The sequence below is a fragment of the Myripristis murdjan genome, chromosome 19 (assembly GCF_902150065.1).
Source record: "Myripristis murdjan chromosome 19, fMyrMur1.1, whole genome shotgun sequence".
NCBI lineage: Eukaryota > Metazoa > Chordata > Actinopteri > Holocentriformes > Holocentridae > Myripristis > Myripristis murdjan.
In genome coordinates this window covers 7,104,379-7,130,815 of record NC_043998.1, presented here as the reverse complement: position 1 = coordinate 7,130,815, position 26,437 = coordinate 7,104,379, and the positions used below count along the sequence as shown (strand labels likewise).

At 40.9% G+C, this 26,437-nt stretch overlaps 3 protein-coding genes across 7 annotated transcripts in view; 2 read left to right on the top strand and 1 right to left on the bottom strand.

Annotated features, from left to right (window-relative positions):
- Nucleotides 1-6,788, bottom strand: part of vti1a (vesicle transport through interaction with t-SNAREs 1A) — a 126,123-nt gene extending 119,335 nt beyond the window's left edge. For 3 of the 4 annotated variants that reach the window (XM_030077430.1, XM_030077433.1, XM_030077431.1), the window contains exons 1-2: nt 6,582-6,786; nt 757-815 (exon numbers count right to left, since the gene is read on the bottom strand). In XM_030077430.1, the coding sequence (XP_029933290.1) occupies nt 757-815; nt 6,582-6,675 (153 nt within the window). In that variant the 5' untranslated portion in view covers nt 6,676-6,786. Of the gene's footprint in view, nt 1-756; nt 816-6,581 lie in introns of all 4 variants that reach the window. The other variant, XM_030077432.1, reaches the window with a different exon arrangement.
- Nucleotides 6,545-13,921, top strand: zdhhc6 (zDHHC palmitoyltransferase 6). 2 transcript variants are annotated; one of them, XM_030077429.1, is made up of 12 exons: nt 6,545-6,683; nt 6,976-7,063; nt 8,029-8,597; nt 8,808-8,899; nt 9,380-9,539; nt 9,961-10,119; nt 10,307-10,360; nt 11,990-12,157; nt 12,382-12,423; nt 12,582-12,727; nt 13,055-13,101; nt 13,225-13,921. In XM_030077429.1, exons 3-12 carry the CDS (start codon nt 8,331-8,333, stop codon nt 13,323-13,325), a joined length of 1,236 nt encoding a protein of 411 aa, XP_029933289.1. In that variant the 5' UTR covers nt 6,545-6,683; nt 6,976-7,063; nt 8,029-8,330; the 3' UTR covers nt 13,326-13,921. The 2 variants fall into 2 exon arrangements, with proteins under 2 accessions (XP_029933289.1, XP_029933288.1); XM_030077428.1 differs by having other exon boundaries at nt 12,579-12,727.
- Nucleotides 13,922-14,941: 1,020 nt separating this feature from the next.
- Nucleotides 14,942-26,188, top strand: coasy (CoA synthase). Its single transcript, XM_030078280.1, has 10 exons — nt 14,942-15,153; nt 18,033-18,794; nt 19,557-19,771; nt 21,265-21,396; nt 22,787-22,976; nt 23,446-23,510; nt 23,610-23,694; nt 23,906-24,003; nt 24,723-24,869; nt 24,989-26,188. The coding sequence occupies exons 2-10, from the start codon at nt 18,089-18,091 to the stop codon at nt 25,055-25,057; spliced, it is 1,707 nt and encodes a 568-aa protein (XP_029934140.1). The 5' UTR covers nt 14,942-15,153; nt 18,033-18,088; the 3' UTR covers nt 25,058-26,188.
- The last annotated feature ends 249 nt before the right edge of the window (nt 26,189-26,437 follow it).

The window sequence follows — 26,437 nt, the reverse complement described above, 5'->3', positions numbered from 1 at the left end:
AATAGCGATATCCTATCTCTTATGAATGATGAATTGCTAAAACCCACATATATGTGAACACCTATAACAAAAAAGAGATGTTTGAATTTGAACAGAAATCCTGACAGTTGTGACATGTTAAACTTTCTGAAATGAGCGACTTCAGTGGCATTAACTTTAATCTGTTCCTATGTTGATTGTGGGTGGGGGGTGGGGAGCGGGGCAGCAACTGCTCATGTCACTCAACTGGGATAAAAGTTGTGACGGAAAAAGACTGTTCTGTAAATAAATACACAATCAAATGTGAGGAGCCCCATCGCTGCAACGACATGCAGAGGCCCAACAAAGTCAGGCTGAATCAAGTAAAAGTACATTTGATGCATGGCTAGACAGGTCTCTCTGTGGCGGATTTGGAAGAAACTAATCATTGTGACATAATAAGACAACTGCAACAACAATTTGTCTCTGTCAGGTGACTTTGCTCATTTTTAAACAGGAACATGAAGACTCCCACCTCAAGATAATGGCTTGAAATGTGTCATAGGGGTGTCACTTAAAAGCAGATTATTGGAAAGTAATCATGCAGTAGTGAGGAGGAAGCCTCCTTTCCGCCATGTGAAGTGTGTGTGTGTGTGTGTGTGTGTGTGTGTGTCATGTCACCACCAGGATAATACAGGTGCTGTTGTCTGGTGCCGGTGAAAATTGTCCCCTCCCTCCTTCTGCAAATTCATTATTTAGGAAATGGGAAGAGGAGAAAATTACTGATCAAAGACGTACCAACTCTCTGACTTCTTCAAGCTGTTTGTCGACATTTAGAACCAGCTGTGTCTTCTCCTCTGAAAGGAAAAAAAAACAGTAACATATTGATCAGTCGACAGAGGAACAGCTCTTCATGACAACAACCTAACTCCCCCGCAATGGGGGGAGAGAGGGGGAGAGAGAAAGAAAGAGACTGAGAGAAAACAACACACGAGGACACATTTGAAGATATATTTACACATTCTCTCCGCACGACGAGCCAACATTTGATGTCTCTTATTTATTGGCGTGTATGAGGCCTTTGTTGGTTTCTGTTGAGGAGCGGTGAGACACCTCGTGCCAACTCAAAGGGAAGGGAGGTGTCAGCTTTGCTCGCTTGCCAGAAGTCTGAGTCCCACTCAGAATGACTAACGCACCGTTCTGTGCCTCACCCCGTGGCTGCTCTTCTACATTACCCATTGAAACTCATTAGGACTTGTGAGAGCTCCAAAGAAGCATGTAAATGTGTAAATGTGTGTGTGTGTGTGTGTGTGTGTGTGTACTGACTCTGTGTTAAACTACAACCCTTCACTGAGGCAGCATCATTACCACTTAATTTCACCATGGATGAGGCTGGTCTGGGAGTTCCTCTAATTCTGCTAAAATCTGGTTGTGGTATTGGTTCTTTGACATGACAGTGGTTGAAAAACCACGTGAAACTGAGAGATTTGCTTTGGTTGTCTAGCGATCCCCATCCAAGTATTATCAATATTATTAGCAATTATTTTAATGGAGACTGGATTTAAGTTTGACCTATATTTAAGGATAAATGCCAAGCATTAAAACACACAGATTCTCTAAGAGTTGAATTTACATAAACATACAGTAGGTCTACACTTTTTTTTAACTTTCTTAACCCATCATAACCATTTCCAGCCCCAAATTAGCATTTAGCTGTCACATCCTCTTTTTTGTCACTTCAAGAGATTAGGATGAACAAACATCTCACACACATTAAAACAATTCATATCTAAAACTAATCCAGTGGCGGGGTGACAGTGATTTAACAGGGAGTGTCATAGTACAGTTATGGATTGGGCCTTTACATTTTGTTGTGATTTCTGTTATAAGTCACAATGATTTAGTATCAATGGTGGCTGTGATTTTCTATAGCTATTTGTATGGCCAAATTAAACCTACTTCTATGACTAATCTCAGGCCAAAGATCCCATCTGATACCACAGGGAAAAACAGAAGTCTCCCTTATGTAAGCAATAAAGACAGGAGCCTTCCTGTCTCCTCTCAATACTCTTTTATGTTTGTCACAGCAGTGTGGCAAATCTAATCTGAAGATTATTTCAACGATACCTGTGATTAAGAATCTTACATGATAAAATAAGCTAAAGAGTGAGTAATTTCAGAAAAGTCATTTCAGGCAAAGCATAAGAACACAATATCTGGGGACTACAATAATGAGCGGAAAAAGAGATTTGAAGAAAGCCCTTTACGCCGACTTTGAACAGTCTGCCAATCTTCGTAAATCAGCTTCTGCATCTTTTTAAGGAGATGCAATCCAACTATCAGCACACCAGCGTTCCTCTTCCTTGACAAATTTAGAAGAAAAACAAAAGCTACCCAACCTAGACTAGGAGCAATCTCAATTTCCTCTCTCAAAAATCCAAAGCAATCACTAAGAAAATTTTGATTGTGATCAAGTCAAATATTTTTTGGTAGCCTATCATATGCCATTTCAGATATTCTTAGACATGACCATTCAGCTGATCAGGATACAAAAAAAGAAACTCAATGGATCCAGGATAATGAGCACAACCTTTCAGTTGTGAGGTTCAATGAATAATTACCAGGATTTTTTAGCAACTGAAGTGCAGACTCGACAAACTTCCAGCTCAAAAGCAAATCACCAGGCTATCAGTGGCTTGGATCACAACAGTGCAAAAAACTGAGCCAAGATCTTCATTTCCTAGGCCCTATGGGCTCACATTGCCTTTTGCCAGTCCTCAAATTCATTTTTAAAACTTGTGTCCAACCTCACAGCCTACACAGTAAACAGCCAGAGGCAATTCCCTGCAAGGTGAGATGGTGCTAGCATACTCGAACTCCAGCCTGAGCTGGAAGTCTGTGAAATATGCATGGATATTTACCAAGACTACAACCTGCTGATGGACAGATGAGTTCAGTAAACAGAGAGAGGGGAGGCAAAAAAGAAAAAGTTGGGCTTGGCAAGTAAAGAGTCTTATTTAATAAATGTTCAATATTTGAGCAGCCATGATTGACAGGCCTTCTCCTTCCATAAACACTCATAAGAGGAAAAAAATGAATTCATGTTTAATGAAACAAGGCCGAGCATTCCATCGTATTCTTATTCAAATCTTCCTCAAACCTCAAATTTTGGGGGATGGTAACACAGCAAACAAATAAATATATAAACACATTCATTTGATTCTTGTGTGAATGAAGCCAGTCAAGGACATTTTTTCGCATGCCCTGGCCATTATCAGTAATTGTGCACATGTGAAACGGAGAGATGCAACAACAGCAATGACAAAAGCCCTTTGTCTGGGGCTATTATCAATGTATTAAATGGAGGACTGTCGAACTATGGGCAAAATCCAGGCACTTCAGGAAGAGGGGCCAGAGAGAAAAAAAGAAAAGAAAGGAGAAAATGCCTTAATAAGTAGGAAAAGAATTGAAATTCAAGTGTAAACTATTCCGCTAGTGGCAGAGGACACTGAACAATTACTTATGGTTGTAATACTGGCCTGTTTCCTGGCTTTGTAAATATTCATATGGGCTTATGACTTTGACACAGTCAACAGATGGTGGGAGGAAGAAAAGTGGAATCACTCTGTGGAAAGGGTTGCCAGATTTCTGTGGAAGTGCCAGAACAAAACCAGAACGATTTAGGCATGGAAAATTTTGTGAAGACCATGCCTTTTGAAAAGAGAATGAGCAAGTGGGAGCCTAGCAGCAGAAGACAATGTCATATAAATGTTCCGACCATGATTAGTATCCAGTGGCGCATAATTATACTATACTATATCAGCACAATGACAGCCCACCTATGGTGTGGTGTCTGTGTCTTACATGCACCTTCACTGCAGGTCCAGTTGAGAGAAATAGTCAAGTGATTAAGTGAGAATCCAGTGTCTGATAAATAATAACAAGTCATGATAGCATGCTGAGTCACAACACTGACTCACGATTAAGTAGATATAAGCTATAGAGGATGAATGGAAAAAAGTCTTCACAAGGAATCGGCTGGGTCAAATAAGTGCATCAGCTCCACTTGATAAACTTGAACTGTGGAAAGTTGCTGTGTGGAAGCTGTAGCATAGCCGTCTTTCAGCCCACATAAGAATCCCTGTAACTCCCAGCTATATCATTTTTTTATACTGCAACTGCCTGTATGTTTGTAACCTTCTCATTACTTCTCAGTTTTTAGCCTACATAAAGAGAAATTCTGTTTGATGGACTGCCAATTAAAAAGGGAAAGGAAATTCTAAAGTCCCAGGCTGAAACGCTTTTATTTGTGAACAGATAACTGAGTTCTTGACAGACAGACGGAAGTTGTGCAGTCAGGCCCCTGCCTGTCTTAGCCTCTGACTGTGAGCACAGCACCACATGGGTGTGTGCCCCCTACTGTTCTCCCTGTATACAAATGACTGTGCTTGCTGCCAACCATCCATAAATCTGCTCAGGTCTTCTGGTATCACCATCTCAGCGGGCCTCTTCACCAAAAATACATCCAAGTACATGAAAGAAACTAGCCATCTCACACCATGGTGTCCACCGATAACAGCCAAAATTATGAAGCAAAGGATTAACTTATCATCACCCACTCAAAATCAGTGACATCATGATATGAGGTGGCTCATATGTCAAGTCCCTTAGGTGTGCCCAAACACATTAATGGAACAACAATACTGGTGGCTGCTGACTCAGATGAAGACACAACAGTGTTGAAACATTAGTCTTGTTTGCACCGTTAAAAGCTGTGAATTAATCAGTGTGCTCCAGTTCCCTTCTCTTATGTCTGCAAGTTTGCTGAGAAGCACCTGATTCAGCTGCAGTTTGCTGGAAAATGCAACAACATTGGTTTAACCTGGAAACCGCAACAAAGGATGCTAATCCCATAGCAAGAGAGGAAACAATACAGTATGGCAAAACCAACAAAAAGCAATCAAGAGCAATTACCATTATATTCTTAATCACAATCTGGTTCTCATTCACTCACACCAAGACCAATGTTATCTGTGGAACAAAGTGAGCAGCTGGCTGATAGCTGCCCTCTGTGATGGAGATGCACAATAATATGATGAAGAAAATGCAGGAAGATTGACACCAAACCTGCTACATTTTACTGTCTAGTCCAAACCCTTACCGTTGGGAGATGGCACCAGTCCAACAGGATCAGGATGAGTTACCATTTTAACAGTTTCTTGCCAAGAGTCAAGACCATACACACAACTAGCCCTCCTACGGCACTACCTCTGTACACCCACACAATCCTCAGACTCCCCATGGTTACCTGCTATGGGAACTGAGTGCAACTGCACCACTCTTCTTGTCTGTTTGATTTATTATTACACATTATTACATTTCCACATTCTTTCAGGACTACTTAATCCATAAAAGTTTTTTATACATGACAATACTAACCCCTATGTCTTTTCTCCACAGTGACAAAGTGTTTAATAACCTCTTTAATGCTTACAGTCATACTAAATATAACAATTTCTTGGTATTTTGTTTGAGTGAATCCCCCCTTCTCTCTGTGTGTCTGCACCCACCTGAATAGAACACCCACAAAATTATGAAAATGCAAATTGGCTACTCATAGCCCACTTAAGTAAATATATACAATGTATTCTGTTGTATTTTCTAGATTATGTTGTGTATTCTTCATTGCATGGTGTACAATGTCCATTTATACTGAATGCAAGCTCTTGTTGCCCCTGGAACAAATGTGTGTACAGTTATGTCTCGTTATGTAAGTTGTTGATATGTTCATCAACCAAGACAAACTGCTCTACAATTATTATTATTGCTGAATAAAGGCATTCATATTCAGCTGTACATCAGGCTCAGCCCTCTTCGTAAAAAAGTATTGCATGGGCACAGTCCATGTGCAAGCTGGTATCTGGCAGCACTATGCACAGTGATTCAGTTTGCTGTTGCACTGGCTCCCTCTGTCTCTCTTGGTGGATAGGCAGCTACATGTCCACATTTAACTGTGAAACACCAACAGCATTAATACAATGCTGCCTACAAATGTACAATAATTTGATGTTTGCAGATGCTCCGCTTACAACACCAACTCGGTGTCAAAGTGAGTATCAAGCACAGGTGAGGGCCATTTTACATGACTTTTTTTTTTTTTTTTTTTTTTTTTACTGCCTTTGTCCACATTTAACAAAGAGGAGTACAAGAATAGCATGACAACTGCTCTGCATCATCTTTACCTCACAGCACCTCGGTTATCCTCCCATCACAACCACTAACATTAGAGGCAGTCTTAAGACAGCCTCTGTTTTGGCCACTTATGTCAATATGATGTTAGTAGGGAAAAAACCTTTTCAATAGCATAACTTTTAACATTAGCTAAGCCCAATAGACAACAAATCTAACAGGTATGCCCCTAATTAACTGAATGAGCCAATTTAGAATGCATTTTAGCTGCGTTTTACCAATTATAAGGATAAATCTTTGCCTGAAAAGACATTAAATCGTTTCACAGCACTAGGATGAAATGATACAACAAGCAACACCTGCTAACGCTAGCCAGTCCTCTCAGCTGAGACACTTGCTAGCGATCCACAGCTAATGAATTTAAACTGACTTGCCTCCACTTAGTTTGGGGATTCTGCCGATTTTGTTGGTTATTTCTGCAGTGAGGGTCCCAAAGTCCTGTTCGTACGCTTCAAAGTCTGAAGACATTGTGGAGTGTGAGTTTAAAACAGGTGGTTTTTCTGGTTGACAGTTAGCTCAGTATAACAACAACAAGGCTGGAATGGAGTCCCTTCCTTGAGTCACAGCATATTCTGCTCGACGAGAAACTGGATATATATTTTTATTTTACTCCCATGCAACTCCTTCAGCCGGCGGATGGAAAATATTAATACACTTGTTTCGACCTATGCTGAGTGCATAATTTATTTTATCCAGTTCTGTAATCCGCAGCTATCCGGTCGGTGTGATAACTCATAAATCTGTGCGTTTTTTTTTTTTTTTTTAAAGGGTACTGATGTGATTCTTGTGGGACACATGAGGAAGGTTCCTTCTCATCCACTGAAGAGGTGAAAGAAAAAACCAAGGAAGTGGCCAGGTTGGTTATTTAAAGTGACAGCTTTTTGCTTCATTCACAAAATCTGTGCAAATACATGTACCAGTAAGCACTCGTTTTATCTTCATGATGCGTAGTAAATCGTTTTTCGTTATTTCAGCCTTTGCTATCTGGCGGTAACGTTAGTCTATCAGGTAACGTTAGCCTCTGCAAGCTGGGGAGCAGGCTAGCTAGTAACGTTAGCTAACTAGTTTAGCCCTAATGGCACTTAAGGTGGCCACTGAGACAAAATTAGGAGCAAAGGGTAACTGTTATACTGATTTGGGTTGATCCTTAAATGTTGTGCGTCAGTGTTTGGGCTTCTTAATTTAATGGGCACATCTCTGCTGTGCTATAGCGACGTTTCTTGATGGGAATTAGCTAGCTAACTTGGTAACGTTAGCCAGCTAATTAGGTTGCTTTTGGCTTTGCGTCCAGTGAGCTACTGGGATGCTGCCATGTACCATCCACACCATTGTGTTTCATGGCACTCCGCCGCGGATGAGCCACTTGTCTAGCAATATGCCACTGATGGCCAAAGTGTGGAAATGATGCACACAGGTTGTTTTGAAGTTGAGAGAATAGCTGTATTTTAGTAGCACACTGGAAGGAGTGATACAGGGTGACAGCCAAAACAAGAGTAGATTTTCAAGAAATTAGATTGATTAAACCAAAGTGGAAACATGGTCTTAAGAAACATGATTACTCAATGCAGCTGGTGCAATAATTGAGGATCCCTGCAAGCCCCTGATGTGCCAGTGTGTATCTCCCTAAATCCAAGATCATATGTGTTAAGCAAATCAGGATATATTGTTTTCTTCCTCTCATTGGATGCCAAGTGAATGTGTGTAGAGCATAAGTAGGTGACACTGTTGACGCTGTCAGTATGTTATAGTCAAACTTGTTGCACTGAGTGTGTCAATTGTCTAATTTCTGTCCCTGATGTGTTCCTGTTGTTTGTCTCCTAGATGGAGAATTTGAGTCTGTCACAAGGATAGCGTGCTCCCAGTATTGGCACGAAAGGATGCTGCTGTTCTCCAGCGCAAGGAACAATGGGACACAGAAAGCCCCTGTGACTCACAACCCAGCCAGCCGCTGGGTACTCAGAAGACGAGAAAAAAGATGTACATTGTCTGCACTGATGATTCTGCAAGATAGCAGTGGGAAAAAAGCAACACATTGAGGCTGTGTCATTACATTTCAGGAACTCACCAGCCAAAAAAAAAAAAAAAAAAAAAAAAAAAACCTGCTTTTAAACTTCTAAAAAAAAATGAACTTCCTGTCAGCCTTTGTGACATTTGAGAACCTCCATGAGGTTCGGCGATTGTGCCACTGGGGTCCAGTGATAGCCCTGTCTGTCATTGCTGTGTGCTCCTCCATGGCCATTCTGGATTCAATCATCTGGTACTGGCCATTAGACACAACAGGAGGCAGCATTAACTTCATCATGCTCATCAACTGGACCGTCCTCATCCTCTACAACTACTTCAATGCTATGTTTGTTGGACCTGGCTACATTCCCCTTGGCTGGAAACCAGTAAGGATCCCAGTGGGGATACAGTCCAATAGAAACCTTTGTCACTGGTTTAGATATAGAAAGTGTGCGGAATGGGTGGGGGATTTTACACTACAATGCATGCATACAGGTCTGCAACAGTTCCATAGAAAGGAGCTTTTGCCATGAATGCAGAAGGAGAATTGTGGTAAGATCTTGCAGCTGACATTTGACAAATTTGAATTTCCTCAGGAGAATCAACAAGATTATCAGTACCTACAGTTCTGCAGAGTGTGTCAAGGGTACAAGGCTCCCAGATCCCACCACTGCCGCAAGTGTAACAGGTAGATACACTTGTTTCGACCCTCAGTCGGTTTCCACCTGTCTGTAATAGTCTGGTGACATAAAAGGAATTCATGATGCTAGTGCCCTTAAGTACACACAAAGTCTGCTTTGTGCCCAGGCACAGTACAGAAAACAGACTAAATTGGAACTTTTCCTAGAAACTGTGATGGATAGGATCATGTCGCTATTTTTACCTCGCTGCTTGTTCATTAGTTCCTGACTGCTAAGCCATTTTGCCTGATTGGTTTGAGTCAGCGATCCACAACTTGGTGAATTCAAGATCCAGCTTTACAGTGGATACTAGATCTGGTCTGTTTTGAGTTTAAATAAGAACACGTTCACTTTCTAGATACCCCTTTTTTCACCTCTTTGTACTGTTAAAGTCATGATGGATAACAAAAATGCAGATGTACACTGTCTTGACACTCAAGTGACCGGTTTGTTTATCATATCATCTCCCCTCTACCCTGGTCCCTCAGGTGTGTGATGAAGATGGACCACCACTGCCCCTGGATCAACAACTGCTGCGGCCACCAGAATCACGCCTACTTTACCAGCTTCCTGCTGCTGGCTCCGCTGGGCTGCTCACATGCTGCCATCATCTTCATCATGACCATGTACACTCAGCTCTATGAGAGGGTCAGTAGTCCTCATACCTCACCTTACAATTCCAAATCAGGCTGGTATTGAAAACGTAGTGCATTGGTGTATTGTCAAAACAGTTCGCAGGAACTTAGTAATTTGTATTGCCAGTAGTACCTGTTTGTTTTAAATAAGAAATATTTTCTAACAAGGGTAAATGAAAGACAAATGTAAAAACATTCTCTTGATGTTACAAAGCCCAAATAGTGCGGTAAAATTGGCATAATTGTTCATTCAACCCTTAAATTAATATCTACTCCTATATATTAACTTTATTTATTTATTTGAGTTTGTGTTTTCTCCTTACGTGCCATTGGGTTTAGTGGTTCTCAAGATGGCTTGTTAGAACCACAACTTCTCTTTTTCTAGCTGTTGCTACTCACCACTCGTCATGCTGTTTATTTTCTACCGGCTGCAGATCTCATTTGGCTGGAGCACTGTGAAGATTGACATGAGTGCTGTGCGCCGTTTCCAGCCCCTCATGCCCTTCAGTGTTCCTGCCTTTGCTGCCACGCTCTTTGCCTTAGGCTTGGCACTGGGCACCACCATTGCTGTTGGCATGCTTTTCTTCATACAGGTAAGCCTTTCATCTTGTGTATATTGTGGCACACAACTGGCCATGGAACTGATATTTAGTGTAAGCAATTAAGCCCTGGCATTCTTTTAAATATATGCAGAAAAAAGTAGCCATGCAATAATAAAATAATTTCACAAAAAAGTTATCTTTGATCATTTAAAATTTTTAACCACTCTGTCCTCTCCAGATGAAAGTCATCCTTCGAAATAAGACCTCGATCGAGGCCTGGATCGAGGAAAAGGTCAGAATCTCCATGTTTGTTATACATACACTATATTACCAAAAGTATTCGCTCACCTGCCTTTACTCATACTATGAACTGAAGTGCCATCCCATTCCTAACCCATAGAGTTCAATATGATGTCGGTCCACCTTTTGCAGCTATTACAGCTTCAACTCTTCTGGGAAGACTGTCCACAAGGTTGAGGAGAGTGTTTATAGGAATTTTTGACCATTCTTCCAAAAGCGCATTGGTGAGGTCACACACTGATGTTGGTCGAGAAGGCCTGGCTCTCAGTCTCCGCTCTAATTCATCCCAAAGGTGTTCTGTCGGGTTCAGGTCAGGACTCTGTGCAGGCCAGTCAAGTTCATCCACACCAGACTCTGTCATCCATGTCTTTATGGACCTTGCTTTGTGCACTGGTGCACAGTCATGTTGGAAGAGGAAGGGGCCCGCTCCAAACTGTTCCCACAAGGTTGGGAGCATGGAATTGTCCAAAATGTTTTGGTATCCTGAAGCATTCAAAGTTCCTTTCACTGGAACTAAGGGGCCAAGCCCAGCTCCTGAAAAACAACCCCACACCATAATTCCTCCTCCACCAAATTTCACAGTCGGCACAATGCAGTCTGAAATGTACCGTTCTCCTGGCAACCTCCAAACCCAGACTCGCCAATCAGATTGCCAGATGGAAAAGCGTGATTCATCACTCCAGAGAACGCGTCTCCACTGCTCTAGAGGCCAGTGGCGGCGTGCTTTACACCATTGCATTGACGCTTTGCATTGCACTTGGTGATGTGTGGCTTGGCTGCAGCTGCTTGGCCATGGAAACCCATTCCATGAAGCTCTCTGCGTACTGTACTTGGGCTAATCTGAAGGTCACATGAAGTTTGTAGCTCTGTAGCAATTGACTGTGCAGAAAGTCGGCGACCTCTTTGCACTATGCGCTTCAGCATCCGCTGACCCCTCTACGTCACTTTACGTGGCCTACCACTTCGTGGCTGAGTTGCTGTTGTTCCCAAACGCTTCCATTTTGTTATAATAGAGCTGACAGTTGACTGTGGAATATTTAGGAGCGAGGAAATTTCAGGACTGGATTTGTTGCACAGGTGGCATCCTATGACAGTTCCACGCTGGAATTCACTGAGCTCCTGAGAGCGGCCCATTCTTTCACAAATGTCTTGTTTCACAGTCTGCATGCCTGAGTGCTTGATTTTATACACCTGTGGCCAGGCCAAGTGATTAGGACACCTGATTCTGATCATTTGAATGGGTGAGCGAATACTTTTGGTAATATAGTGTATCTTCAGAAAGTACTCAACTCACTCGACCTTTCGTATTTCATGGTGCGACAGCCTGTTTTTTTGTTTGATCTACACACAATTACACTATGTCAAATTGCATTTTTATTCTTTTTTTTTTTTTTTTTTTTTTTTTTACAAATTAATTAAAAATAAAAACTGCAGTGTTTTGAGCCAATAGCAGCACAGTCTGAGTCTCTCAAAAAATCCACATCTGGTAGTTTTGAATTCTGACTATAATACCACAAATTCAGATTTTGTGCTCAGGTCCTTTATGTCACACCCCTCACCCTTTCCTCCAGTAGCAGACACACACTCATGCACTACTGTTTCTCCGTCTGTCCTCCGCTAGGCCAAAGACAGAATCCAGTACTACCAAACAGAGGAGGAATTCATCTTCCCCTATGACCTCGGCAGCCGCTGGCAGAATTTCAAGCAAGTCTTCACCTGGTCAGGAACACCCAAGGGTGATGGCATTGAATGGCCAGTTCATCCCAAGTGTCACCAGCACACCTTAACTGTACGTTTGGTTTGTTTGTCCTGACTTAGGTAAAGCCTACGCTAATGCTGTTTGCTTATGGGCACTATGCTCTGTCAGTGTCAATGTGAAATGATGTATTGTCAATTTAACTTTAATTTGTTGAATATTAGTATCAGTACAGTACAATTGGTCCCATTGTGTATATAATCTCTGCACCATAACGGGCTCATTTATTGCTGTTGGTGGTGTTTTCCTCTGAACAGATTGAGCAACTGAAGCAGAAAGCCGACAAGCGAGTGAGAAGCGTAAGTATATTTTTATTGACAAATTTGCATTGTAACATGAATGTGGTGTCTGCATTAATAGCGAGGAACATGCCTATTATAAACGCACATGTACAGTATGTGTCCTTCCTGTAGATTGTGGTAGAATAACCAGATGTGTCATACGCCTCGGCCAGCAGGTCCAGTATCGGGCAGTGGAGGACTACAACGGAGCCTGCTGCCCTCTCAGCAAAGGTGTCCACACTTTCTTCAGAACCCCCTGCACCGAAGAGCCCAGGATCCCACTCAGCAAAGGGGACACCATCCTGGCCACCCGCGGCACCAAGTAAGTCTGTCTGTCTAGTACTTTGTCTGGGGCCGCTCACTTCCTAACACAAGTCTGTATGTCTGAGTGTCACACCAAAAAAATGAAATAGAAGATATGATACTTTATGTGCCTATCACTCATCCTAACAATTCTCATCTTTGATATTCTTGTTCATTGTGAATGCCTAGTGAAAAGTCTAATATTGTAGCATTTTTGCCTTTAGGATTGGATTTCCTTTTATGACTATAGCAATGACCAATCTATAATATACTCTTTTTTATTTGTTTTTATTATAGATCAGTAGTTGTAAGCCAATTAATGTTATGTTGTTGCTTTTCCTTTTAGATGGTGGATGTACGGAGATAAAGTTTTACGCGAGGAGCAAATGAAAGGTACAAACTTTTTTATAGTTCATTATTATTTTTTGTTATTTTTCAGTGACCGATTGAACAATCCAGCAATCCGTAGTCAGCAATAAATGTCTGACAGTGTTCTCTCTCTGTTTTTGCCATCAGCGGGGGAGCGTATAAGAGGGTGGTTCCCAAGGCGATGTGTGGAGAAGTGCCATTATGATACAGCTGCCAGTGATACCACCAGCGAGAAGAAACTGAATTAATATATTTCAGCAGGCTTTACATGGGACATGGGAGTTAAACTAAACACAAGGACCAGTTGTGGCTGCTTGTGCGCACACTGGGTAGACCATAGGCCTATCCCTAACAGATGTCATGCATGTAACCTTTACTTCACATTTTGTTTAGAAGTGGTCATACAGTTCAATGCCACCTTGAAATAGTTCTCTGAATTGGTTCATTGCTGTTAAAAGGTTAGTTTCACACTTTGACAAAGCCTTGGTGAGGATTACTCGCAGGCTACGTACCCCTAGTATTTGTTTATTTGTTTGACTGGTCCTGTTGGTTTAGTTTGACTCCTCTGACCAAAAGTCAAACCCAGCAAGAGTCTTAATTTCCAAGAGCTGCCACAAGGCTTTAATGTGACTTCATTTTGATTAGATGATGTTTTACTTGAATCCGTTGTTTTTACTTGTGTTGATGTCATTTTTGCTAATTATGCAATGCCTCTGCCCAGCTAACCCTAGGGCTTCGTCATGCAACTCTTTCTACAGTTATGAAGATAACACTTGATTTCTTTTTATTATTTTTGTAAGACAAATTCTTGGCCTCGAAGTAAAAATCAACAAAATGTAAAAATCGTCTCTGTGTTGTGGTGTGCCTCTGTCTTAACAATTTCAGTGAATCCTTGTTTAATTGCATTTTAATTAAGTTAGTATCCAGCTAGGTGTGGAAACAGAAATTCATTCACTGATCATTTTTATATAAATAAAGTGCAACTCCTATAACTAAGAGATATATGTCTCAAGAAATAAAGTTTTGCTCCATGTATCCCATCAGTAACATAGAGGAGGTTTTATTTGGTGTATCAGCACAGAGACAGGCTATGTTTACAGGACTTACACTATCTGTAAATTAATTTTATAGCAGTGTGTGTTTACAATCTCCACCTTCTATTCACTGTGGTGATGGTGATCACAATCAAGGTATCAAAGTATACTGTGAGTGTGTAAATCAGCAGGAATGGACTGCCCTCAGGTTCCTCAGAGTGGAGAAGACAACTAGTACAGCTCCAATGCCCTTTACAAATCAAAAACAGAAAAAAAGAGAAGTTAAACAATGGAAGCCAAGTTAAATGGTCTCAAATGAACCAGGAGGAATTTAAGACCAGGAACACTGAGAAGCATCTCTGTTGTAGCAGGGAAGAAAACCAGAAATTATATAAAGAGCATGAGTCAAGTGATGCAGACTGTGCAGTTCCTACAAGGGCAACAGTGTGTGAAACATAATAAGACATTGTTTTGAAGTAACACATCCATGGCAAAAATAAATAAATGAATAAATAAAAAATAAAAAGAGAGAGAGAGAGAATGAAGATTGACTTTCCATGACTAAAATATTGAATTTTCATAAAAATCTGTTATTCCCTTGACTAATTTCAAACACATCCCAGATACCTAATTAACTCACCTTAACGTGAACCAGAAGCAAAATTAAAATTAGCGGTTCGGCGAACAACTATTTTCATTTTCACTTTCATTATTTGTATTGCAGCTGTCAACAGTCCTTGCCTGTCCCGGGCCACTTCTTGAGTTCCCTGACTTCCCGTGGCCCCCCGGCAGATCCGCCGCAGCAGCCTCCTTGACCAATCCTTTGGTATGTACGGGGTCACGTGACCGCCCAAGCATTTCATCTGAGAGCGGCTGCTACTAGCTGCTTATTATTTTAACCGTGGAGCTCTCCGTGTGACAGTGTCGTCTGCGAGGATTATCAGGAAAAAAATACCTGCTATCCAACATGTGAATAACCCGAACCAGCTAACGAGGCTGTGGTCGTCCTTTCCTCACATCACTGTAGAGTTGTTGGACATCGGTAAGTTCTTGCTAAGCTGCTAACCTTAACTAGCAAAGCTAACGTTAGTCGTAGTAACATCTGCCAGTGTGGCTCCGTAATCCCGCTGGCTTCGCTCGGTAATGTTATGACTGAGAGAGAAGCACATTGCTCGATTAGCCAGACTGGAGCTGCAAGCTGTAAGTTAGCTATCTGCACGGTAACACTAAAGATAACTGGAAATTACAGCTAGCTTCTTAAACAATACGGAGCGACCCCAATATGCATACTTATATATTGTATTTATGATTATTAGCGCTTACAAGCCATGTCTTGCCCACTAACAACTGTAAGCGACACAATACAGTCTAAAGAAATCCTTCAATTCAGTTTTGTCCTGACAAGTCCTGACAAGTTAGGGTGGGTTTCATAATAACGTCAAAGGTCATAAGGTGTTTTTTTGTTTTGTTTTGTTTTGTTTTGTTTTGTTTTTGTTTTTTTGTTGTTGTTTTTTTCAGTCAAAATTCACGTTGAAGTCTGATTAACTGGCAAGTGTTCAATTCAGGTAATATGGCTTGTAGTAAATGCCTGGTATGCCCAATGATTTCACAAAATTAACAATTACAAATGTTGACAGCAACACTGTAATAACTACATTCAAGTCAGTTCAGTTCAAATAAATGCATTTGTTCCATTCAGTTGGTTATAATCTTCCTCCTGTAATGAAAAATGGGAAACGATACCATAGCTAGGCTTATGTATTTATGTATGTGCATATATTAGCCTATCAGGCTAATATATGCACATACTATGCTATTAGGCCAGAAAAGAAGACTTACCTGTTCTGAACATGTAATGTTTTATTTGGCAGGTTAATAAGTTAGTCATTCATTTATGTATCCATCTCTTTTAATAATAACAATAATCTCTAATCCCGCCAGTTTCATAAAGGCTTTGGAAAGCTGTTGCACATATGTTGTCGTAAAGTTTCACCATTCATCCAAAATGTATAATCACATGGAAATGATAAACTAGGTAAAGGCTGCAGATCAGTGTTAAACACCAACAGAAAAATGGGAGGTAATAGCCCATAGGTCTTTTACATTTCTCTCTGCCCTTTTAACAAATTAATTTAAGAAGAAATTGTTAAGCATTCTGCCTGAGAAAAAAATAAAGGTACAGGTCATGCTTTTTAATTATTAAGATATCCAAGATACGTTTTAAGCCTAGATTGTAGATGTTGTGTGTTTTGGTGTTTTGTTTTTGTTTTTTTTCCCCCCAATTAACAGACTAACCATGATGGTGCATGTGGCAATGGACTGTTTGTCAGGGGATCAGATGTAGTTAGCTTTGCCTTCCTGGTTTTACATTTTGCACTGGGATGGGTTTTATCCAGTGCCGTACATGTACATAAACCTCTGTGTGGTGTGCCAGGTGCATGCAGGGGAAAGGGGCACCGTGTTGTCTCACCTCAGAGTTAATGATCCTTCAGATAGTATCTGTGTGAACAGTGGTAACTGTGGTGCAAGGCATCTCTTTGGAAGCTTTTGAAGCCAAGAGGTGAAGTCACAGTCTTAGTGTTTGTTCCAGTGTGGATCATGTGTGCTGCATCTTTGAGCTGCTTGTCGTCCATCTGATCAAGGGCACTCTGTTTTATCAAGCCCCATGCTATGATAGTTCACCTTCTAGGGAAAGGGCTTTGGATGTTTATGAATTTTCCATTTGAATTATTTATGAGCAATACTTCAGGATTTATCAGTAGCAGAGAGGGTTATTTGGGGGTGCAGGGGACTCCTTTTCATGGAGTTTTTGACTGTGTTAAAGGGTTTGTTGGTCTTGAAGAAAAGGTATTAAGCCTGGAAATGTAGGGAGAGGCAACAGTGTGATGCCTGTGAAGCTGTGTAACTCCTGGTTAGCTCCCCTCTTTCCCACTGTAACTCAGTCTTGAGGCCCTTGTAGTCCTGACTATGGTGATATCATGTTGCATCATTTTGTTTTGTGACTAGGACTAGGTTGGCTCATTCTTTGTAAAGTCTTTGAGGCATGCTTTTGTGATGAAGGGCTAAATAAATAAAGTGGACTTGACTAGCTGTTTTGTCTGCCCTCACTGGTGGCTAAGCAGTGACCTCATGGCTGGTAATTGCTTCTTTCATTTCTGCCGGTTCTGCCTCAGCACCGAAATACCTCGTTTTGAGGTCCCAATTTGGAGGCACAGCTAAGGAAAGAGGGCTGAGCTGAGGGGTCATGGTGATGTCACTTCTGCTCTTGTGCCGAGAGCCTGGTGGGAAAAAGATCTGTCCTCTGTCCCTGTTCTGGTTTCAAGTTGTAACTCAAGTTGTCCAACTGTGTCTTAAGATGAAGTTGTCAAGGCTGCTCTCAGAGCCTTTTTTTTACCCTCCCGAAACCTACTTAGCTTTGTTTTCATGTTATACAAATTTCTTGGTTTTGGTTGTGAGTTGTTATTTCCATACAATTTTCATTATATGTACAGTATCTCATGGCAATCCAGCAATCCAAAAAATTAGAATTTGGTAGCAGAGCATAATTTTCCCATTATTTTAAATAGCCCCTTTCTTGTTTTCTTGACTTCTTGTGTTTAACATTATCTTTATCATAATAGTGCTGGGTTAGTAACTGACTTTGTTGGCAGATAGGGACACACACATACTCAAGTGCTAACTCTTGTTTGTATCAATTCAGAAAGGTACAATTCACTTATTTTGATCATTTATTTATTTTGCTTGTACTCTCTTTTGATTTTCCTTTTGCAGTTCTCATTCTTGGTCATTTTCAGTTTTATTAGAATGTAATAATCATTTTGTACTCTCTTTTCTGTCTCTCTCTCTCACTCCCTCTCTCTCTCTCTCTCTCTCTCTCTCTCTCTCTCTCTCTCTCTCTCTCATTTTCACATCCCGTAACAGCAACCTCTCAAGATATTGGGACAATTGTAAATCCCCGGTCACATCAAGCTGGCAACATGTCTATGTTCAGCACAGGCATCCTTGTGCTTACCTCTCCTCTCCACACCCTCCTCCCCCGGATTGCTCCAGTGCTGAGCTCAGCCGCTCAGGTGGTGGAGCGCACGCTGTATGTTCACCTCCAACCCGGGCTGAACTTGGGAAACGGGAGCCAGCCGCGGCCTGTTTTCATTCCACCAGTGGTGGACTTGTCCAACCTCATCACCCGCCTCTACAGCAACGCAGCTGATGTGTGTGGGCATCTGGATGTTCGTGTGTTGCTGACCAACGTCCGCGCCCAGACAGCCACCTCGAGCCGGGGCGGGATTCCCAGCTGCCCCTTCCCCACACCGCAACCCCTGTCTCACTCTCCAGAGGTGGTGCTGACAGATTTCCCTCTGCAGGACCCAGGCCAGTCCTCTCTGGTCAAACAGTGTCTGCAGAGGTATGCTGGACACTGCTATGTCTGCAGCCCCCATCTGGCCTCGGTGCTGCTTTACCCGCAGCTGATGAAGCTGCAGAATGAAGAGGGGGCAGGGCAGGAGAAAGAAGAAGAGCTGGAGAGTTGCAAAGAACAGACAGAGACCCTGGAGACTTACAACGATGTGGTGGTGGGGGGAACATTTGACCGGCTTCACGGGGCGCACAAGACCCTGCTCAACATTTCGTGCCTGCTGGCCAACAGGAGGTTCCTCATTGGCGTGTGTGACGAAGAAATGCTGAAAAGTGAGTGGTTTTAAGTGATGTGGATAGCAGTTATTTCACTTTACATGAGGAGGTGAGATTGGAGGAATGTTGAACAATTTCCTTAATTATTTCTTATTTCTCAGACCTCTACATTTTCAGAATCTCTCCACTTTAGTATCTCAAGAATTGAGATACTAATTTCAGAAGAGAATTTCAATGTCAAGTCTAATGTTTCGTATTTTAAATAGAAGTTTGATTTAGTGTAGGAAAAAATTGTTTTGGATGTAGCCTTACACTTAAAAACACAGCATAAGAAGACTATAGATATATAAAGGTAATATATGATATATGATATGTTTGTTGAAGTAAAATGGCATGTATTATTTGTTTCTGTAGAGGGAAGTGGAACACATTGTTCAGTAGGGCTGAAAAAAGTTTTTTTTGTGGTGCTGTAGAAATGTCCTGGCCTACAAATTATATTCTTCCAATGTAAGAAAACAGATTTGTTTGGTTTTGTTTGTCCAGCAAAAATCACATATCATCAAGTTACTTTCTTTATTTTTTTCCTTAGTGAAATAGAAAATTATGCTGCATAAATGATCATTTCCACTAAATCATGACTGTTATCACAGTTGCATTATCTGTGAAAATAATTGCAATATGATTTTTTTCCACCATGAGGAGGTTCCTCTGAAAACAGTAGCATGCTTGAAGAAATATTACGAGCCCTGGAGAAGTGTGGTGTTGTGAAATGGCAGATGAAAGTCCGTGCCCCTGACCTCTTTTCCCTCCTGGCCTCAGAAAAGGTCCTGAAGGAGCTGATTGAGCCGTACTCGCTGCGGGTCCAGAGACTACAGGAGTTCCTGCAGGACGTCAAGCCCTCGCTGCAGGTGGAAATTGTGCCCCTTGACGACCCCTTTGGAAGCTCTGTGGTGGACGCCCAGCTGCAGTGCATTGTGGTTAGTGAGGAGACCAAGAGGGGAGGCGAGGCTGTCAACAAGAGGCGCATTGAAAATGTAAGTCAGGAACAGGACAGTTGTATCTTTTGTTTTTCTATCTTTTCAGGAGTAGTTTTCAGGATATTATTAACAGCAGACTTACAGCAATTACACATTGAAGCTCTATTGAACTTTGCACATATCATTACTAATATACCTTTAGAGCAATGGAGGAACATTGTCAATGTTATAGAGTGAGGGGGAACCAGAGATAAATAAGCTTACAGTTATTTCAGTCAGTCTATCGTAAAGCAGGAGACAGCATGGAGGGCACTGTGTAAACTGAACACACACAAAGGCCAAAAATGTAGTTCAACATGACATAATTTTCTTGTTAAGGCAGTGAGGCTACACGTGTTCAAAATTGAAAACCCGATTAAGCCGATGTATCTGACTTCTATCCTTGTTGCGTTGGCAGACATAAAGGAGGAGCATGTTTGTCAGTTGATTGACATTCATACTGATTTACAAACATTAATACTGCTTTCATATATGCAACAGAGAATAGTGGGCTACTCTTTGAAGTGTAATATAACTTAATAATGCACAAAGTTTGCTTACACAGTCTGCTATTGCTGTGCATTAACTGCGAATGGAAGTGGAATAAGGTGAGAGAGGAGATAATAAGCACACGTGTAAAAACAAAATATATATATATGTGCTGATGCCAACAGTGCAACTGACTTTTATTTATTTATTTTATTTTATTTTATTTTTTTTAATAACAGTTGATCTTGTTGCCTGTTTCTGTCTTTGGCCTTTATTGTAGGCCTTGGCACCACCATCATTTATAATTTTTCCTTATAAAACTGCTGTCAGTGACTCATAGTGTGTTTGAAAAGTCCAGCCCTTCTACTTGATCTGTTGTTAAAAAGAGCCACACCTTTGTATGTTTCAAGTTACAAAGCCCTTTGAGGCTGTGCCAGTGATGGATGGATTTAAACAAACATGAACCTCTCAGAGTCTAACATGAAAATCAGTCTATTTTGAATACACTAGCCTCCCAAGTACATCATCATGTGAAAAAAATAATAATGGTAATACCATAGGTCCATAGAGTGAACGCACTATCACATCACTTCAACGTTAATTCGGTTGAATGTGAGAGCTAACAAAGCCAATATGACTGAGCGAGTCTTTCCACTGACATGAGACGTCACTTTAACCTTTAGCAGAGGATCAGGGAAGTTTGTTCTTGTTAAACAGTGTCTAGTCTAGTGAGCTGTTTGGAAATCACTCACCTCTGGACAGGAAGAAATCTTTGAAGAGCAATTGTTACCATTGCTTTGATCATACTTTACAGTTTACAGAAGACAGTTACTTCTGTTGTCATTTAATATGTAATATGGTTTAATTTGTTATTGGCGTTAAAGATTGTCCTTTATGGTCTATTTTTTTAGACCATAAAAAAATGGCTGATGAAGTCCTGCAGAACAGACTGTTCAGACGGGCCTGATCCTAAACACAGTAGTATGTTTCTGATATCTGCTCTCCTCTGTTTGTTGAGTCAGGGTCTCCCAGTTCTGGTCCTCCATGAGATCCAGCTGCTGAAGGATGTCCACCACACCGATGCAGAGGAGGAGAAGATCAGCTCCTCCAGCCTGCGCTCTCGTCTCCTGGGCACCCTCCTCACCGCCCCTAAAGTAAGGCCCTCTGGATTGTTTACATTTTGATAAGCATACTCAGAGGTATCAGCGGCAGCACCTGATATAAAGTCTGTCAAGGAGATTCCAATAAAAACAAATGGCCAATAAGGGAATGTGAATGCAAGCAAACACTTTGTATCAGCATACTTTCTTGTCTTGTGCCTTTTTTGTAGAAAATGCTTGCATGCTTATCTCGGGAAAAGGTGCACACAGAACCTCATGTACACTATCACTTGTATTGCGCTTTTCACGTTCCTTTTTCTAAGGCAGGGTTGGAAGTTAGTTAAATGCACAATCCAAATGGTTGCAGTATAGTACTCAATTTGCAGTCAATGAAAATAAAAAGAAAAAAGTGAGTCCATAAAACACGAGTAAAAGAATTGCCTAACAACTACTGGCGGCATCTGTCAAAGTTAAATGAATTATAGTTTCAAAAAGTAAACAAGCAATACACAGCTTCCAGTCACGAATCAAATTGGTGGCAAGTCATTTAGAAAGGTATTTAGGCGTACCTTAACTAAATCATAAATCCTCCCATTGAGGCAAAACATTATACATCTCAATTTAGGCCTGATGCTTTCTTACACCATTTCACTTTGATTTTGGGTTGGTATTTTCAGGTCAACCACTGAGAGCAATCTGGTGAAACATTTTAATGGTTATGTTTTAACTGCGGCAGTTACCTCTTGTTTTGCCTGCATGTGTTAAAGTACAATGTCTATGTTGAGTGTTGAGGAGAAAAAAAAACAGTTGCTGAAGGGAATGCTAGCGCTCAGTGAATTTGTCCCATCCCAACCTGAGGAACAGGTTTATTTGCACCTAGTGAACATCATACATTGCCTAACTGCATTTGCGCAGGTGCTGGGAAATAACCAGGTAGTCTGCAACATAAAGAAAAGAAAGAAAAGCTTCAGCTGTGAGTTGTGAGGTTGTAGTAGGTGGTAAATTGTGCTAATTGCAAGTATGAAAATCTGGCCAAGAATAAAACATGACTTCTGTGAAACGGGGTAAATCAAGATTAATTGTCTGAAGCTGAGTACAATGGACGGTAACGGGGCTCATTTACGTATTGGGATATCCTAACTGTCTAAAGTGGAATCTCTGATCTGAGGCTTGCTCGGGAGTGATGGTCAGCACAGATTCTCTGGTAGTGTGAATTTTAAACAGATTAAATCTTCAACTCTGTCTGGTCTGAAGTGCTTTGATCATATCAAATAGTCGACAGCCATAAGTCTGACAGCAAGAATTTTCTAAATTTTGCTTTTAGCCACTAGATCTTTCTTATATTTGTCATGATGACCCACTTCAAAGAATCCCATGTCTGATGTCTTTTATTTTTAAATCGTAACCTGTCCCCATGTCTTATCTCCTGTTTCCCCTGACCTAGGACACATCCCATCTCGCCCCCATTCCATATGTGATCGGCCTGACGGGGAGCAGCGGCAGTGGAAAGAGCTCAATCGCCAAGCGGCTGGAGGCTCTTGGCGCCGTCCGCATTGACAGTGACAAGCTGGGCCATGAAACGTACCTCCCTGGTACTGCAGCTTACTACCGGGTGGTGGACGAGTTTGGGTCAGGTGAGGAGACACATTGCCACCAGGTACTTTAATAATCAGGCGTGGCTGTGGCTAAGATTGTGTGCTTGCATCTCTCTGTGATGTCTCAGGTAATATCTCAGAGTCCACCAGTTGGGTTTGGCCAAAATGTGGAGGAATGTGGCATCGTTGCATTGCGTTCCAGGCCAGCTTTAAAAAAAAAAAAAAAATACACCTAAATAACCTAACTTTATCTTTTAAACTTGATAAGTTAAAAGCGTTGGGTAGCATAATTTTAAATGATTTGCCCTAACAGTGACTCCATCATTCATAGGGAGCAACATGTTTACTTTGGCTGTGGTTTTCATGTTGTCTCTGAACAGTGTATCTCATGCCTTTCAATGCAATGATGCATATTTGTGTGTGTGTTTATTTCTTGGATCATTGGTTGGTTAATTGATGTTTTTTTTTTTTTTTGCTTGTTTGTTTGTTTTTTGTTTTTTTTTTCCAGATATTCTTAATGAAGACAAGACCATCAACAGGCAGGCATTAGGAAAGAAAGTTTTTGGAAACAAGGTAATATGGCCAATATGAATAATATGTCGGGTTATTATGAGACTGCAGTTGTCTGGCTACATATTTCCAGCTTACTCAATTTGCTGTTTTTTCATGCAGGAACGGTTAAAAGCCCTAACAGATATTGTGTGGCCTGAGATTGCACTTCTGGTCAAGAAGAGGATCCTACAAGCCAAAGAGGAAGGTATTATTTTTCTGTATGAACTAGCATGATTTAACACTGGTGCTGTAGAACTGTACATGTATAAACATATGGCCCAGAAGAATTCCTTTGTAGATGTTGGTATTAGTTCTGGTTGTTTCAGAGAAAACAGAGCAAGAGGATTAATGTTTTTAATGTAATGGAATAGAAGAGACCTCCTTACCAATCATCTGAGACACTTTGTCCTCACCAGGTAAACAGGTGTGTGTGGTGGATGCAGCAGTTCTCCTGGAGGCGGGCTGGACAGACATGGTCCATGAAGTCTGGGTCACACTCATCCCTGAGGAAGAGGTAAAGTGTCTGAATCTGGTATCTGTATGCTCACCCTCAGGAGAGCATGCAGACACCACATTTTTTTCATACATCACGCTTGAAAATGTGAGGAGGCCTTTACAGAGGCTTCATAACCTCAACATATGAATCTTTGTTTGCCAAAAAAGTTGCTGAAAACAATAACAACTGTTTGGCAGGTCAGCCAGTTGTTTACAAGGTTTCCATAAGGAATACTAATGGTGCTAAAAGACTGTTTCTTAATTGACTGAGTTGTTGCTACCTCAACTTTGTTACCCCGTTGTGACAAATGCAACAACTTCTGTCATAAGGTGTCAGATTGCTTGATCATGAAATCATCAGCTAGGGTTAAGATATTTTCAACACTTTGCTTTATAATGGCTTTATTCCAGTATATTAACCTGTCCATTAATCTATGAAAAAGTTAGTGAGTACACAATATTGCTAAGTAGGTAAATGAAAATAGCTGCACTTACAATGGATAACATGGAGAAAATGGTAATAATGCATTTGAATGGTTTTATTGAAACAGTATTAGGAATAATACTATACGTACAATTCTGTTAACAGTACTTTTTATCCATTAGGATACGCTGGAATAATGTCATTTTGAAGTAAAGTGTTTTTTAAATGTTTTTTCAAGCTTGAGAAAAGACTCTCAAGCTTGTTAACTCTCAAGCCCCCAGTGCCTAATCCCCTCTGACTCCACCCCCTCCCAGGCTGTGTTGAGGATAACAGAGCGGGACGGTGTGACTGCAGAAGATGCCCTGAAGAGGCTGCACAGTCAGTGGTCCAACGCCAGGCAGGTCGAGCATGCCAATGTGGTGCTGAGTACATTGTGGGAGCCAGAGGTCACTCAGAAACAGGTGAGTACACACAGACACCATCCCAACCCGTCACTCTGGGGTTCACAGATCTGTATTACCTCTAACCCTAACCTAAGATACTCCATTGACAATCGTTTTTCCTTGTCTTTGATTTAAAGGTGCTGAAAGCATGGAATCTTCTCCAGAAGAGAATCATGCAGAGACTGGAAGCCAATAAGTCAGTCTGAGCCATACTAGGACATAAACACACATCTCTGCGTTGCACCATTTCAGTAGTGACGTACACACACGGCAGAAGGGTGTGCGCCTCCTTAAGAAATGTGCGCAAAAATGGCTGAACCACATAGGGACAAGTTGCCTTAGGAAGAAGTGTGAGAATGGCCATTGCAATTAATCCAACAAGGTTCCTCACTTCTTTGACCAAGACTGAGTGCCTCACAGGATTTTAAATTGGAGTTTTATTTGACAGTGCTTTGAGATACTGATGTTGGAAGAGGATCACTGCAGAAATTACCCCCTACACTGAAGTGAACTATAGAAGCAAGTAATTTGCTACTGGACAATAACAATTCTGATTTTCATCAAGAAATTTTGTCCCTTGAATTAAACGCTTTTATATTGATACTGAGGTTTAAACCGAACACTCAGCATCCAATAATACTAGATCATTTGAAGACCAAAATTTTCTCTTATAACGTCGCTGGCAAAAGGTTGCACTTTGTCAACTGATGACACTTTAAATGTTTCTTCTTTAAGACAGTGTCAAAGGTTTGTATGATCCCCTCTGAATCATTGAATTAAATAAAGTCACTGACTTTGTAGTTTTGTGTTTTTGTGGAATAGCTTTAATTCAGACTCTTTACATAATGGCCTTCAAAATACAAGATGTATTTAACTGTGCACTGCGGGGAAAAATATGTATACTTTAATGTGCAGTATATTGGGATCCTTTGTAAATGTTGCAGTGTGATTTGAAGAAACTGAGATCAACTTATTGACTGAAGAAAAGCCTGGGCATTATACTGTGTACTGAAGTAAATACAGTGGTATCTAATTGAGTGTGAAAGCACCATAGCTCAACAAGTTAGCTAATTTGGCAAGTGTGCCAAAGTAGGAGTAGATAGTGCACACAAATGAACAATGATATGATTTTTGCAGAATATTGCTTTTAAAAATGTAATTGTATAAAAGGTGCACTTGAAAAATGGTTAAAAATCTGGTTCCAAGATTGTGAAATGCTATGACCACCATGTATTTCCTAAGTATAATTAATTGTGTCCTAATTGTCTTCTCCACTCTAGTTTGCATGATTTATGTCTAAAGAAAATGGCAATAAAAATTGCAATGAGTGGAAACTATTGTCATAATGATGAGATTTTTTTTAGATTTAACTTCATGTTGGCATGCCCCTGAGTGAACTCTAAATCAGTATTTTGGTCAAAATTTGACCAATCTCCAAGGCCCATCCACCGGCATCACTGATTTGTCATTTGGTCTTATAAATTCCAAAATTGTTTAAAAAAAATGTGGCCAAATTTTTAAATATTTATAAATATTTTTTGTGCCCTGCATGTCATTATCTGCCACCTTTAATAATAAATGTTTCA